The sequence below is a fragment of the Anoplophora glabripennis genome, unplaced genomic scaffold, assembly GCF_000390285.2.
Source record: "Anoplophora glabripennis isolate ALB-LARVAE unplaced genomic scaffold, Agla_2.0 scaffold1203, whole genome shotgun sequence".
Classification (NCBI taxonomy): Eukaryota; Metazoa; Arthropoda; class Insecta; order Coleoptera; family Cerambycidae; genus Anoplophora; species Anoplophora glabripennis.
In genome coordinates, this window is record NW_019417424.1 from 85,410 (window position 1) to 102,066 (window position 16,657).

Genomic DNA, 16,657 nt, shown 5'->3' on the forward strand with positions numbered 1-16,657 from the left:
GCTTAATTTGAGATAGAATGTTTTCCAACTGAAATTTGAGATAGCATGTTTTCCAACCAAAATCTGAGATAGCATATTTTCGTACTAAAGCGTCGATATTTAATAAAAAATCTGCCCCAAATTGACGCGACAGATTATATGAGCAACTTTGTGAGATGACATGAATAAAATTAAAACTTTTTAAACCTTGGCACTACAACCACCATGCAGAGTGTAAAAAGTTGTCCTTGGTTGCCACTGTTCAAGATGCTACTTGCTACGGTTTAAATAACAACACTTGCAACTTGGCAATTTATTCGAATGTGTGATTGCTTCGCACGTGTGACCCTTTTTCAAGAAGCCTCAGCACCCACTTTATATCTACTACCAGTGACACTTAGATTTTGCACATCACTTGAACATTTATTCAACACTAACACCAAATTTCATCCAAGATTCAAAAGGCACCAAAAAGTTTTAATTAAGTGACATGATCATACTTTTTAGGTATGTGAACTGTAAACCAACTCTTAATTAAACTGTAATAATTGGAATCTAGGGACAGTCAAGTTCATATTGCTTTGCAGCTCACTACGTGTGCATTATATGACGTAAGCCAGAGACAACTTTAATTAAATCATTTTCATGACTTAGGTATTTTTCATGTTTCAGATACAGAGAAATCTAACCTGACCTAAATTATCAGTTAGAATTTGTGTAATATTGCAATCTCTTTCATATCTTAATTTATATCAATCGAGCTTAATAAGTTTTGGAGCAATAATGAATATATGGAATTTAAATGCATTCTAATATAAAAAAATATATTCCTTTTTATTACCTTAAAATTATCTTTGCATTATATTAATTGAACATCACCTCTTTTCACTAATGTTGCTACACTTTTATAGGATATTATCACCTGAGAACCACGATTTAAGTAAACCAAATCATTTTGCACATTCTTTCCATCATCTATAACTACATCGTCAATATCACTCTTGGATTTTAAAAAAACAAAGTTATGAATATTTGGCTTCACAGTTGCTTGATTCCACTCGTCCCTTGGTAATCTAGGATAAAAACTTGAAATGTTTTCAAAGTGCTGCTGTAAACCTAAAAACAAGTAGAGGGGTTGAAAAGAAAACGTTTATTTTATTTTTTTCAATGTGTCATCGAGGGCGTCATATCAGAAGGGCGTACGAACCAAATCTGAAATTTTACAGGCTTACGCCTTTCTAATATTATAGTTTTGCAAAATTGGTTCATACTTGCGTTAGAATAATGTAAAATGCGTTAGAATAGAGTGTTGATGTTTATGAATATATACGCCCTCCTGATATATTAAGCGAATTGAGTGTATGTTGTCATACGCCCTAAAAACCCAAAACCGACTATAGTGGCTCTTATGCCCTTATGATATGACGTCCTCGATATAATATACACATATTTACAGACCTTCGGAAAATTCCTTAGCAAATTTTAACTCTTGCTCAGTTAAGTATAAGTCAACTCCTTGCTGAATTCTTTCATTTTCTTGTTCCAAAATGTGTACCACATATGTTTCTATTTTCTCCAACCTCATTCTTAAATAACTTGATATTAGGAAATGTAATCTATCTACCTCTAACAGATGTATACTTTTTTTAAAATCCCTACTTTCTAAACTCTGTATGTTACTTTCCATATAAGATATTTGACCTAACAAACAATCAACTATTTCAGCCTTATGAGGTAAAATCTCTGGAGCAAATTTTTCATTTATCCAAGCTTCTTCCATTAGTTCTATAACTTCAGCAGGTGTTAACTGAATCTCATCTTCATCATCACTGCCTTCCAAATTATTGACGAGATCAATATCCATTATAAATATGGATACTTGTTATATAATTTTATGGAATTGCTTCCTTAAAATAAAAATAAGTAGAAGCGTAGACCAACGATTTGACAGAAAAAGGTTATCTTCTTCTGTATTGATGGCCTAACATTAATTTGCATTTGGTCAATTCGCAGGTTCCATAGAAAAATTAATATTCAATTTTCTATGGCAGGTTCTCACATAAACAATAAAACAATAAAAATTCAGGTTATGGTTTATGTTTATTGACAGTTGACAGCACGCGAAATCTTTCGCTCTTGATCATGGAGACCATGGAGACTAGATAAGGAGCACTAACTCATACGCGAAAATTGACAAAATTTGTCCAAGAAATGGCAGAAGTTGGGGTGGCGCTAGTGTTCCATATGACCCAAATGAATGTAGCTTCATAAATACGAGTGAAGTAAGCAAATAACCAATTTTATTTTATTTATATCGAGTTTAGTAGATATATTGGGGAGCGGGGAGGTATACTAAACCTAAAAACTAGAAGTCAAGTCAATAATTATTACAATTTGTTTTTATAAATGGTAAATAGAAAGTTNAATCCCTTTCTTTCCTTTTAATCACCGACCTAATCCCCGGCTTAAGCATAGACGCCGTCGGCATCTTTGTTACAGCACCTGTGCCGGGGTTATGCCCAGGTAAGTTTTTACTTATTTATCAGTTATTTTCATTACTTTAGAATACATTTCTTTAAAATTGCGACCCCCGACAAACAATATACCAGACAGACAAATACACCAAAAGACACGTACGCCCCCGTAAGGGTGCATCCCCACACGACTAAAACCTACACACGCACGCACGCACGCACGCGCGCACACACACACACACCCGCGCGCGCACGCACGCACGCACACCCACATCCATACCCACACACACACACACACACACATACACGCACACCCACATCCATACCCACACACACACACATACACACACACACGCACGCACGCACCCACGCACGCACAAAATGTCGGACTCCGAAAACGAGGAGAACATATACATATACATGGACGATACAGACAGCGAAAGACCCTCTTCAAGAGTCTCCGCTTAANAACATGGCAATCAGCTTAGAAATTGTCCAACCATAATTTATCGACTTTCCATAGTCAGTTTTCAGTTACACTAGAATATAGTATATTATTGGTTATTTAAAAAAATATGGATTGTGATATACTTTATCTTATATGAATTCCTTTCCCATCAATTATTCCTATAACCTGCTCTGGAAATTCATATTGGGTAAAATATTGTTTGATTACAACTGCCTCATTATCTCGGCCATTCTATAATCTGTGGAGACAAGTTACTTAGCAAATGGCAAATTTTTCTTCAATTCTATTAGCTACTTCCCATATGCTAACACGAAAATGTTAAAAATACTTGGCCACTATATTCAAGTACAGTAATTTCAAAGTAGTTCTTATTTTTTACTCTTTCTGTTTCTTAGAATAAATCTATTTCATCATCACTCAAGCTGGACAATGCGTCTAATAAGTCATCTGAATCACTGGACTCAAAATCGGACATCTGTAATACTTTAAAAAGTTTATTTAAAACACCGAGTTTTTTTATATTCAATTTTTTATTACCACAAGTAAAAATTCCATATTAATAATACAAGAATTACTATTTTTTTAAAGGCAACTTCCTGTATAAAATGTGACTATTTTTTACTAACATTAAACTAAAATCTTTAACAAAGTAATTATCGAAAACATAAACCTTACTTATAGGTTAATATTAACAAGATCACGTCATAAATTCCTTGAAAACTAGTTTCTTTCTACAAACACCAAATTCTTCTCATAAAGCTAATATTTTTGATTACCTATTTAGTTTAATTACAGTCCGGAATGACATATTTTCATGATTTATATAATTCAAAGTAGCTTACATTATTTATTTTAAAATTTTTAACACATTACAAAAATGACATGATTGATTTATAATTCAAACCATTCAAACTGCCGCTTTTTTATCCCCCTCTCTACATATGGGACATATGGAACACTAGCGCCCTCTTATTTTTGTAAGATTTTGGTTTACATGGAGTTCGGGCTCCTTGTATAGTCTCCATGATCTTGACGCTCATTCTCCCTACTCCATATCTCTGCTTTGCACGTATTTGAAGTTTGGCTTTGGTTATCTTTGGCACAGAATATAATTCTGTGTCGTTGGTTTCTTAGGTTATCCTCTGAAAATTGTAAATTATAGTATTGCAAGAATTGTGTTTACAATTATTTAGTGCTTAAGAGTTTTCTATTTGTTATTATATTATACTGGGAAAACGATGTGTGTTTTAAGTTATATAGTTTTATTAAAAACCAAACCTATATTTTTACCAACATTATGTGGAACACTCATACTCATGTTTGAAATTACATATTATTTAAGTTAAATATAGATAAAAATAATTATGTGTATGATGATAAACTCCAACTAATATTTTATAAAACCTTTGATACTTAGATGCTTACAAAATTTTTAATGGTGGTGAATTGGTTTCTTTATTCAGTTTGAGACATAGAAAATATACTGTTAATATTAAGGTTTGAAAGTTCCAAACTATATGAACTATTGAATTTAACCCAATATTGTACAAATATTCGGTTAGGTGTATACCTATCTCCGTGAGATTATTATAACAGTTCATGCATAATTTTTATATTTTTACAGCTTACTTACCAACTTATCAAGTTTATGAAGCAAATGAATTAAATCGTTGTCGTTTTTACCTACAATTAAATACATAACAAGAAATTGTTTTAATAGTACATGCATAACAACATTCTGTATAAATCAATTAGGATTTCTTGTAGATACAAAATAAACTTAAAATTATTAAAAAATGTTTTATTTCCTTATCGAAACCATTTACTAAGTATATCTTGGCAAATGTCAAAATTTGAAAAATACTATAATATAATAAAATAATAAATAAGAAATTGTCTGTATTTATTTGTGGCATTATAAATGTTATAATTTGGATATTTTGCCATAGTTTGAAGAAAAAAAAACTGGAAAAATAAACCCTTGTACCGATAGGGACAGTCAAGTGTCAATACTGAAAACTTTTGCCTAATAGTGAGATGCCAGAGACATACATCTACATGTATAAGTCTGGTTACGCACTGGAAAAACAAATTTTATGAAACCTCTAGTTTCGTTATCAAAGCAGAAGCGAATTAGAAAAGTACTGAATATTAGTTTTTCGCTACATTTTCTGTTTAACTAAATAATCTGTTCTCAAAAGTATTGACACTTGACTATTCCTATTTGTATGAGGGTTTACTTTTAAAATTTTTAAAATAATATAATATAGAGGATATAAGTGAGAAGTCGTTTCCATACGATAGATGGCGCTGTAATCAGTTCACAAAGTATAAAGTGTTGCCTACTCATTAGGAGCTAAGTAGTACTAAGCTTCCAAAACGTTACGTGGCGCTGTTTCGCGGTTTAGTGGCAATATTAGGGACATTTCATTCTACGTTAGTACTATACTTTCTATGGTCAAAGAATAATTGAAGCTGCCAATGATATTAGAAACTTTCCACAGTATTTTTTTAGCAGGTGGTAGAAAATTATCAATTAATTCAGTTAATAATATTAGAACATCTTGCATTTTTAATTGTTGCACAACAGACGATTAATAAAATTATTGAAGCATTTTGTTTGCAGAAAGTTATCGATTAAATCCTGCTACATTTTTACTTTTTTTTTTCATTTTCAATGAATTAACATTGTGCATTAACTGTACGACCTTATTAACATTAATAGTTGTCTCAAAAACAGTGTCTTTTTGACAAGCAACAAATATACCTGCAATACTGAAAAACTATTGAGAATTTATTTAATTTGTTATTATTTGTGCTTTATTTTTTATAAATGGTTTTCGAGACTGAAATTTAGGCGCAACAGTTTTTTGTATTTACATAAAATTGTATCCGATGATAAACATCCACATCAGTATGTACATCAAATTTAAAAAAACTTCTTGAAAATAGTTTTTAATTTTTTCAATTTTAACAATCTGCATCTCGAACATTAAATATTTTTCGACAAAATTTTATTTGTACAACTCACCTTGATTTTCATAGTAGAATCTATTGGTAATATTTGGCCCACCCTGTATATAAACAAAAATTCATTCAAATTATGATTCCAAAAAAAAATTTAAAGATAAATTCTGGTTTCTAACAGGCCTCTCATATCTATTTTCTTAATTTATGATGTACAATCTACCCTTAAAATTTAGTTAAGCATTTTAGTTATATTCTGTATAGATTACTGTTTTAAAATATTTATTATGGAGAAGTAAAATTTATACAATTTTTTGATTGTCTAAAAATGTTAATTTTCTCAAATTGAAACATTGAATTTTCTTAATGGGTCGATTTAAAACTTTCACAAACTTTTTTTTAACAGAAAACTTAGATGTTTACGAGAGAATATGCAGTGGTTCAGCAAAGGAAAAGGAAAAGAAACAACAATTGCCAAATGAAATACATATTATTTTTGTTTATTATTATTTATTTATTTATTGTTATGTTTTGAAATCTCTCAAAAATATTAGGTATTATTACACAATTAGCAATCAATAGAAAATGGTAATGTACATTTTAAAAACATTTAAAATTATTTAAAAAGCTAGTAGCGTATGATATTTTTTCAAAAAATGTCCCCTACTTCCCCAATAACTACGCTACTATATTTTGGAATAAGTTATCCATGAAGAAATAATCTCTACTAAAAAAATGTCATCCACCAAATTTTATCACTCAATCTTTTTTGCCAGTCAAGTTACAAGAAATAGTACATTATGTAACGAGTGGGGAAAAGTTGCCAATAGCGCCACGCGGACGCAGTTGAAAGCGACCAACGAGTTGCACATACTATTTTCTATCACAAGTGCGAGTCGTTATGGGACCTATAGCATAGGCCCTGTATCTCCGTAGGGAAGCGTCCTATCAAAAAATTTTATAGGGCAAATCATGCCTATTTTCATCTGTAGAATACACCATTAAAATTTGGCTAAACTTATCATTTACACCCTGTATAATATTAAGAGTACACAACCGACAAAATTCTTATCAGAAACAACAAAGGCTGTCAACCGAAGCCATTCAACTGTTCGGTACATCACCAACTGATTTGATAAGGAAAACAACATCTAAAATAAAAGTAGAAGCGGACGTCTGAAACTACTTACAGTTAGAGAGAAGAAAATCTAAAGCCTTATTGAAAATCATCCATGANAAATTTTTAAGTTTCTAAAGTATAAATAAAATGTTATCATGTTTTTTGTAACCAAAAACATAAAATTAAAATTTTTCGAACAAATATCTGAAGAATATTGAAATTTGTGATTTAATAAAACCATATACCGTATTTAATTTTTGCAAATGCATTAAATATTGCTTTATATGGAATGAACGAATATTGCTTTCTGATCAAAATAAACAGATTTAACTCAACTTACCTCTACCCTTTACTTTGTTTAGAGGGTATTAAAGAAATTAAAAAAAAATCTCAAATAACTGTGAAACGCCTTGTAAAATTTTGTTGAAGGTTGGTGAACTGTTGGTATAGGATTAGTCAGTACAAAATGCAATATTTATCATAAACACAACTACAAAGTAACACAAAATGTGTATAATAAGTACTAAATCTAGTATAAAACTTAAAACTTACGTAATACAGTCTAAAATATAATTTAGCAAAATGACAATAAACATAATCGAAGATCCACTAATACATGCTCAAAAACTCATTAATTGAGTAAAAACTGTTTTCAGTTAAATAATGTTTTATTTGTTTATTAAATGTTTTATTACCAGTGATGTTTTTATATTGATGTATATTAATATTCCCTTATATATTAGGACTCTTCATATTTTGTCAATTTATGTAGGGGAATCATAAGATTTTTACCTCCTCTGGTAGAATAATTATGATAGTAGTCTCCTGGTAAAAATAAATCCTTATTATCTCTTACATATAATAGGATTTGTAAAATGTAGACACACGGTAAAGTTAAAATTTGTAATTTTTTGAATTGTCCGTACATTAATGCTACGAAAAGAAAAAAATGGTTAAATTTTGTAAAACAGTATATGATTTCTCGATTAGTCATTTTCTCTGATGAGTCGAAATTTAATTAATTCGGATCCAGCAGACAAATATACATTATGGAGAAAACCAAACAAAGAACTGAATCCCAACAATTTGCAATCTACTGTGGAACATGGAGGTCAAGGAGTCATGGTATGGGGTATGGGGCTTATGTCTGGCAGAAGTATTGGAAAATTAGTAATAATGGATAAACATATGTACTTTTAAGCATTATGATGGAAAATTTAAAAGAAAGTGCCAATTTGCTTGGAATGGACGATGATTAGTATTTTCAGCAGGCCAATCCAAAGCATACAGCTTACGAAGTACATCAGTAGATCGCGTTCAATATACCCCATATCCTTGCTACACCTCCTCAAAGTCCAGATCTTAACCCCATCGAGAATTTATGAGACGAACTTGAAAAATGTGAATGAAAACACAGTATAATTCATAAAACCCAACTGAAAACCAATGAATGGAAGAGTATAGACCTTGACGGCTCAGGAGAGCTGATCACTTGCTGGGAGGATGCACAAGTGCTGTAACTCAATATACTGAGTTACCCTCCAAATTATTGCAGAATCCAGAATCCAGAGTATAGACCTTGATTTGACCCAGATATTAGTAGCTTCTATATCACTCCGACTTTCCGACGTTCTTAACTCTAAAAGATAATCAACCAAATATTAAATGTGTAATTTCGCTACAATACATATTTGGTATTTCATAATTTCATAACTGTACAAATACATTTGCGATATATATTTTGTGCATAACAAGTTATTTTGATTTTGCCATGATATTTTTTGGTTAGGTATGAGGGCGTAGAGGTCTTAAACCCACGATGACTTAATAAAAGTTTCGTTGATCTTTGTGTTTTATTTACATCGATACAGATCTCTTGTGTGTCACATGCTCTCCTAGACGAATACTTTTGCTGGCCTCCGTATACAGGGCGATTCAGAACTTATCCAAAACAAAAATTTTGGATGTACAGGGGACTCTTACAAATACAATTTTGTAAAGAAAAAATCAAAAAGGGCAGATCGAAAATGATTTAAAAATAATACACTTCTGCAGGGCACTGGAAACTACTCCACTGTAAAACCTGACCTTGCACAACGCGACCGGCAAAGTATGAATAAAATGGACAAAAACTTGAAAGAAGAAATAAATAGAATTTTATAGCACCTATTTTATATCAACAAGTTCAACACTTTTGCCGATATTGTTATTATTAATTAATAAAATTACTCGTAATTTATGGTTTTAAATAATAAAATATTTTGGCATATAATTCTTACGAAGTCAGTTGAATATACAAAAAAACGTCTGGTAATAAAATTTAATGAGTTCCATAGGTGTCCCTAAAAAAATGTTCTGCTAAAGGTAAATAATAATTGTATATAATGTGTAGAAAATTTTTATTATATGTTCATTTGGCCAACAACATATTTTAATTATTTATGTCCTCAATTTTATTATATTGGTGGTAAATTTCGTTTTGTTCCGTTTCAAAAGGTCTCCGAAATGTGATAATATTAGTAAACAAAATATCCCTTATTTTTCCCTTTCGCAATTATTGTAATATGAATGATTGATAGAAGGTGCCTATAATAAATTAAAATTACCTGATTCACACCAAATTCCGCATTGCTGCACTGCACTGCTGGGCAATTTATGAACCACTTGTCGCTGCTATGATTTATTGCCCAGTAGCCCAATACAACTGTAATCGTTTTCTTTTACCCGCGCTCACATTCTTCAACTGAGCGTATACATTTCTATCATCTCTAGAAGGATTTTACAAATTTTTTTTTACGATATTGACTCCATTTCTCATGCCGCATCTATTCCCAAATTTTATTGGATAGGTTGTGAATCAGGCTGTATTAAATTAAAAAATATTTTATTTTTTCTTATTTTACCTCATAAAAAAATTAATACATAGAAAATATTTAAAGGCAATATAAATTATAATTTATTTATTTATATTATCTCCTATTGCTTCGATAATCTCTATCTGAGGACTTACTACTGCTACTAGTACTTCTTCGTCTATGCCTTGATTTCGACTTGTGTTTCTTACTACTCTCTTGGCCCTTATAATCATAAGAGGGTGACCTATCCCTACTTCTTTCTGATTTTTTATTTTTTTGTTTTTCTTTTCGAGACTTACTTCTGCCTCTGTGTCGATCCTTTTTCTTTTTTTTATCCTTGCTTTTATTTTTCCTACTTCCACCACCAGAATCAGAACTATCTCTATACCGATCTCTAGATTTTTTATATTTATTGTCAGAGTCAGAACTAAGAGTCTGTTTGTCTCTATATTTATTCCTGCGACTGTCATGTTTATCTTTATACCTTTCTCTTTCTTCATCACTTTCACTTCTGTTTTTATAATTTCCACGTTGCCTAGGTTTTCTTTCATTTTGATTCTCTGAACTTAAATTATTCTCATGGTCACTTGATTTACTTGGTCGTTCCATTTTCTGAGAGCTTGAACAATTTTTTTTATTCCCGGTATATTTCTCAGAATCATTATCTGAATCCTTTTCAACACTCTCGTTTTTCGTCTTTCGTTGAGCTTCAAGCTTTTTGTCTGACTTTTCCTTATATTCTTCATACTTGGCATTATCTGAAAATCAAATTGTTATTATAGAGAGTCAACTCTTTTACATTAAGGAGGTTTTTCCGATTTGGAATTGACGAACAAATATTCATAAAAAAATTAATATAAGCTTATTAATATAAAGAAAATCATCAAAAAAATTATGACTAGTTTGGATACCTAAGAGACGAGATATTAAATAAATAATTTTTCACAATTTAGTACAGTCTTATGAGAATGCAATGTTTTTATTCTTTCCACTTAGAATGGGCAACAATTGACGAACAGTATCTACAGCAAATTATATAAATAGGAAACCGATATCTAAGGAAACGTATGACAGCTCGTAGAAATCGATTAGGTACTTGTAAGATACATAATTTATAATAATTTTCCTTCAAGCTGCTGTCGTAGTTAACTTCCATATGCTTGATAGCGGCAACGCCGCGGTTCTCAAAGTAGTGTATTATTTGAAATTCGCAGGTGACATATGATATATATTTCAAGCTTAGGCATCCAAACAAAGCCAGCCAGGTGCAACGTTGCCAAATCTAAAGGCTTATTACTTTAGTCACTAACGAATTTACTCTCGTTAGACTTTAGACGTACCTCCGTACCCGATAAACCTCCTTAAAATAGTAGATAAATTAGCTTCTCAATATATTCGCCAATTCTGTAGAAGAAAATAAAAAACTGGTTACAGTGGCAGTTACTTCCTAAAACTGCCCTTGTGCAGAACATGGAAATTGAATAATACTGCATAAATTAACTTTCATATGCTCTAGTTTAAAATATGAGTAAGATGTCCCGAAGAACTTTTAAAACATCGCAATAAACATAATATCTATCATCCCCTTAATATAAGTATATCTCCCTTATTATCCAATTTGGAAAAAAATCTTGCAAAAAGGTAATTATTTTCTATATTATCTGCTCTGAAAATATGAACCACGTTGTATAAATTAAAAATTGAATGGAAAGTTATTAAGTATATTATTAATCGTTTTCAAACAATAGACAAATATGCAGTTTTTTTCTTGGAAAAAAAAATCGATTTCAGCGATAACAACTTACATAAGCCTGTATTCATTTTATTAACAATGTAAAAAAGTTACATCAGGCATTTTCTTTTCCCCAAAAATCTGGTAAAACTCACTTAAAACCTTTGCCCCTTGAGAATATTCCAACTGCGTAACAGGTACAATTAAAAATTCATTCAAAGTTAAAATTTCTCCTTTCAGTGATGTTTTTACTATCACCCTCCCTGCTTCATCATCTAAACCCTGAACCTAAAAATCATCCTATTAATAAAATGCCTAAACAATATTATTACATTTTGATTTACTTCACAGTAGTTACCCTTATGTGAACCAGCAATGATTTTCGCAAAGACCCCCTTTTTCAAAATTAACGCATTCCCGTCTTTATCAAGCACAGGTTCCTCAGCCTTAATTATCCGTGTGGCACCTAGGCCCAAACCTTTGGGCCGTAATTCAGGAGTACTCGCTTCTGCAGCCCTAAAACAGAACAATCATTAGACTAGACCAACGTCTTCAAAGTTTTACGACTTGCGGAACACGGCAAATGTTTCAATTTTTTTGAGGAATCCCCCACACCTAAAAAAATTTTCTAACACATTTTTTACTGATTATATAATATATTTATAAATACTACGATTAACAAAATAAATATTCCAGTAAGTAAAAATTAAACTATGGCTTTAAATTTTACGCATTTCAAAGTCTGCACTAAGCGCATTGCAATACTTTGGTTTTGTCGTTACGTATGTCTTGTTAAGCTCTTATAGTAACTTATACGTGTGTACTTATAAAAATAAAAAAGTTTTAGGAGTATACATTTGTTTGAATTTTATAGTATCGATATTGTTAATTGGAAATTTTGAAGCTTTGACTGAGTCGCAGAACCCCCAGAGAGGTTGTGGGGAACCCTAGGGTTCCGCGGAACACAGTTTGGACTAGACGTTAATAGTTTAGCCTGGAAAATACAGGATGTTCCAAAATTAGCCTGCAATATTTTAACGTAGTCATTTTATGACTAAGAATAAAAGAAAAAGTTGCAACCTCTCAACAGTGCCCCTGAGAGTTGCTTTTCCCAGATACCTCCAAAATCATTTAAGACAAAAGAAAATTGTTCTGAAACTGTTGCTATTATTAAATTTTTAATATGATGATAAAAAAATAGTTTGTAAACTTTAATAACGAGCGCTCCAAATTGAGGGAGTATTGGCTAATTTTTGCTAACACTTTTTTGAAAAATTACAAATTGTAGTCAATTTTACACTGAAAAACGTGTTCAAATTGACGGCAAGTGATGATAAACAGAAGTGCTCATTTTTTACTAATCAAATTTATAGAATTTGGAGATAATCTACAAAATATGTTGTCATTAGTATCATTATACAGGGCATTCATAAATGTTTGTAAGCCATGTAACCGCTGAGATTAGGCAACCAACATTGCAGGGCTGGTACGTAATGAAAAATCCCTAAACCTTAGTGTCGCAATGAACAATAACCGTTATGTCTACTGTCAATAAAATCTCATGAAAAATTACACCAATCACAGCCGGAGAAACAGAATTTTGTGTTTTAATGTAATCTTGATCTTACCATTTTAATAATTTTTAATTTCATCGAAATATAATTGTCCACTGATAAAATTACTGTTCCAAACAAAATTACTAGTCATGTGGCATGTAATCATTTATGAAGGCTCTGTGGCATAACGAAAAAAGTATATGGAAAAATTATTTTTCAAATATTTGGAAAGCTATTTACAAAAATAAAGTTAAGGAAAATAATTAAGATACGTAGGTACTTCACTAAGGATTCACTATTTATTTAACAATCACTTTTGAAAGTTTTTTTATTTTTTTGTGAAATAAAGTGATTATTGATTACGTTCATACCATAATATCCACTCCACTTCAAAATATTTTCAATGTGTAAAATAATTTTTAAATCAATTTTACTCTAGAATGATGCAATGAAAATTACCCACAATATAATCGATTTGAAGCTAGCTACTTGTGCTTTGTGCTGCTGGATGCTGATGCCAATTAAGAGTACATGTCTAAATTCACCACCACTTTTTGTTCTTAATGTTTCATCAAATTTTTACATAATACAGTCCACCAATGGAACATCTAGTTAACATTACTACAAGCACCATTTCCAAGATAAATTTATTAAAAGTTACCAGCAAATAACCAGCAAAAACTTATAATAAATAGAAAAAATCTCTTTATTAAGAAGAAAGATAAAAATAAATAAGTAGTGGTGAAAACTAAATTAGGTAACAGGAAAAAAACCATTAAAATGCTGTACTTTTAACCTTTTGAAGTACAATTATTAATGTTTTCGAACATCTGCTTAAAAATAAGTAAAAACTACTGTATTTTAATGATTTTTTCATTGTTAATTGGTTTTTCGTCATTTTGTTACTTAAGGCTGATTCCCATTTAGGAGTTTTTAGCAGAGTCTTGACCCCGGGGTTTTATGTGAACCCATTGCAAGAGTTTTTCCAAGGTCGAGGGTGAAATCCCTTATGAATGCACATTTATAAGTTTATTCAAGGGTTGGTGTAGTTGAGTCAAATCTAGTTGTTTTTATGTTCTATGTTGATAGGCATTGACAGTTTCCGATGCTGAGTGAGAAAATTTAGTTTAATTGTTCTCTTGTTAAATATAACATAAATATAACAATCACAAAACAGAAAAAAGAATAACAATATTAAAAAAACTGTTATGGAAACAGAAGCAATATTGCTAGCTACAATAATCTGTGGGGTAGCAAGCACAATAATGCCTCAACGAAGGTAACTTTAATAACTCTTCTTTAATTGACCGTATCGCAGCCTCTCTTTTTACTTTATTTTTATACTCTACGTGTTTTAAATTGTATAAAATAGGTCGATTTTGTTACAACACTATTAAAGTCTTGCCCCAAATAAATCTTCCCTCCAATATTCCTTTTGCTGCAGTTTCACAGGTTTCATTCATTTTTATTGCTTTTTCCTTTACCCCATTCAATAGTTCTCACTCACATAAACATAAAAACTGTGGTGTCGTAAGTAACGCCAACAAAACAAAAAAATCCCTAGTACTTTGTTAAAAACACGTTACGAACTCACAAATCTAGTGAATTTTCACGAAAAACTCGTCAGCCACAACAAAAAAATTGAACATGTTCTCATTTCAAGGGTAAACACCCAGGGTTTTTTACAAAGCTCATAATGCACAGGTGTGTACTGAAAAGTCCTGGGGTTTTGATGCAGGGTTGAAACCCGGGGTGAAATCCCTTAAGTGAGAATCGGCCTTTATATGCATTTCTTAAATAATTAATTTTCAGAAGAAACGTTACTATAACAACATTAACAAATCTTGTTTTTTTATTAAAAAAAAAGCAGAGCGAGAAATAACAATAAATGCGGTAGTAAATTATCTACAGTGATAAGCAACAAATTCTATGACTAGGTTTTTGACATTTATAAAAAAATCTTAAAAAAAAGTACAATCAATGTTGCAATACACTACATTCTAACAAATCTGGAAACTTAAAGAGCAAAGCCAATCACTTCTCATATTCTTTCCCAAGTAATGATAACGAGCGAGAGTTTTTAAAATGAGACACAGAAAAAATACAGTTTTAACATAAGCTTATCTGTCTCAAACAAACAATTTTAAACAATATTTTGTAAACAATAATTAGCTATTTAGAATCTGCAGCAAAATTATTATAATAAATACCAACTCGATTAAAAATTTAATGGAACACAGCTTACTTAGCTGGATTTTTCCCAATTCCCGTTCCTTCTTTCCATCCCATGCCTCTCAACATAGCCATTCCATAGTCACTAATAGGGATATTTTCATAATCTTCTAATGTGGGTTCTTCTTCACCATCAATTGTAATTTTATCTTCTTTTATAGGAAGCACAGTTACTTTACTATTAGAAACACTGTTATTTTCTAGACGGTTTTTGGCATCTAAAATAAATAAACATAATTACATTACACATTTTCATGAATACCTACTTAATTAAGTAAATGATATTTTTGGAATATTTGCATATGGAAACTAAATAAAATAATTTTTTTGTATTCAATAAATACCTACTATATTTTGTACTTTTATCAATTATTGTATATATTATTTAATTAATATTTTCTCTTAATATGTACTTGAAACTTTGTGAAGAGGTTATATTAACAAAGTAAGAATTTTATAAAATTGACAAATAAGGTGAAAAGGGGTTTCATATTTCCAGATAAAATACCTACCGTTTATTAATGCTCTTGCTGCTTGTTCTTCTAGAGTCAGCTCCGAATCAGGTCGATTGTCTTCTGCGTTTTCTGATTTTATTTCCCGTTTGATTTTAGCCTCTTTGACTCTATCAAGTAAATTCTTTTTATTATCCTTTATGGGTATAACAAGTGGTTCTTTAATTACCTCCACTGCACTAAAATAAAATAATTATTCAAAATGAGTATTGTTTATTTAAAACACCAGCAGTAGTTACTCTTTAATTTTAATAGATTGCCCCTCTAAACAATCTATCAATTCAACTTTTTTTTCTTCACTAGGCTGTGTCCGTACTATCACTGTTTTTTTCGCTAACTTGTTGAAACCAAAAGATATCTTTTTATTTATATCCATGTCCGATTAAATTAAAAAAAAAATTAAATAAGCAATTGTATAAACATAACCTATAAATGAAACGTCAGATTTAGATTGTGTTCCGATATCAAACATGGTTAACCAAAACCCTGGTTAAACGTTCCATTATTTGTCATTTCCAGATATCTGTATAATTTTGGAACAGTGATTACCTGAAATTGGTTAACCAACTGTCAAACAAGTAACCGGCGTTTTTAATCGGTAAACTTGTAACCGCGCCATTATTCTATGGCTAGAAATTGGCCTCAATGATTTGGGATCGAGGGGGATTATCCCTATTTATCCTGCCTCATCTCGTGTAGGCCCGGACAGCCTTCGTAGGTGGGCCCCATCCGTCGTCTACCCCGACCGCAAATGCGGCCGG

The 16,657-nt window shown here is 31.1% G+C and overlaps 2 protein-coding genes across 2 annotated transcripts; both read right to left on the reverse strand.

Moving 5' to 3' along the window:
• Positions 1 to 789: 789 nt before the first annotated feature.
• LOC108914743 (DNA replication complex GINS protein SLD5) lies at positions 790 to 2,048 on the reverse strand. Its single transcript, XM_018720614.2, has 2 exons — positions 1,438 to 2,048; positions 790 to 1,095 (listed from the first exon to the last, which is right to left on the reverse strand). Exons 1-2 carry the CDS (start codon positions 1,841 to 1,843, stop codon positions 839 to 841), a joined length of 663 nt encoding a protein of 220 aa, XP_018576130.1. The 5' UTR covers positions 1,844 to 2,048; the 3' UTR covers positions 790 to 838.
• Positions 2,049 to 9,954: 7,906 nt separating this feature from the next.
• On the reverse strand, positions 9,955 to 16,365 carry LOC108914742 (G-patch domain and KOW motifs-containing protein). Its single transcript, XM_018720613.1, has 6 exons — positions 16,136 to 16,365; positions 15,897 to 16,075; positions 15,398 to 15,602; positions 11,941 to 12,112; positions 11,752 to 11,884; positions 9,955 to 10,622 (listed from the first exon to the last, which is right to left on the reverse strand). Exons 1-6 carry the CDS (start codon positions 16,270 to 16,272, stop codon positions 9,979 to 9,981), a joined length of 1,470 nt encoding a protein of 489 aa, XP_018576129.1. The 5' UTR covers positions 16,273 to 16,365; the 3' UTR covers positions 9,955 to 9,978.
• Between the last annotated feature and the right edge of the window lie 292 nt (positions 16,366 to 16,657).

Bases quoted from the DNA above. Each gene is read 5' to 3' on its own strand.
- LOC108914743 (XM_018720614.2), bottom strand. From the start codon at position 1,843: ATGGATATTGATCTCGTCAATAATTTGGAAGGCAGTGATGATGAAGAT. The intron at 1,096-1,437 runs GTCTGTAAATAT...ACTTGTTTTTAG, and splicing joins TGCTAAGGAATTTTCCGAAG to GTTTACAGCAGCACTTTGAA.
- LOC108914742 (XM_018720613.1), bottom strand. From the start codon at position 16,272: ATGGATATAAATAAAAAGATATCTTTTGGTTTCAACAAGTTAGCGAAA. The intron at 16,076-16,135 runs GTAACTACTGCT...ATTTTATTTTAG, and splicing joins CAATCTATTAAAATTAAAGA to TGCAGTGGAGGTAATTAAAG. The intron at 12,113-15,397 runs GTAAGCTGTGTT...GTTCTGTTTTAG, and splicing joins ATTGGGAAAAATCCAGCTAA to GGCTGCAGAAGCGAGTACTC.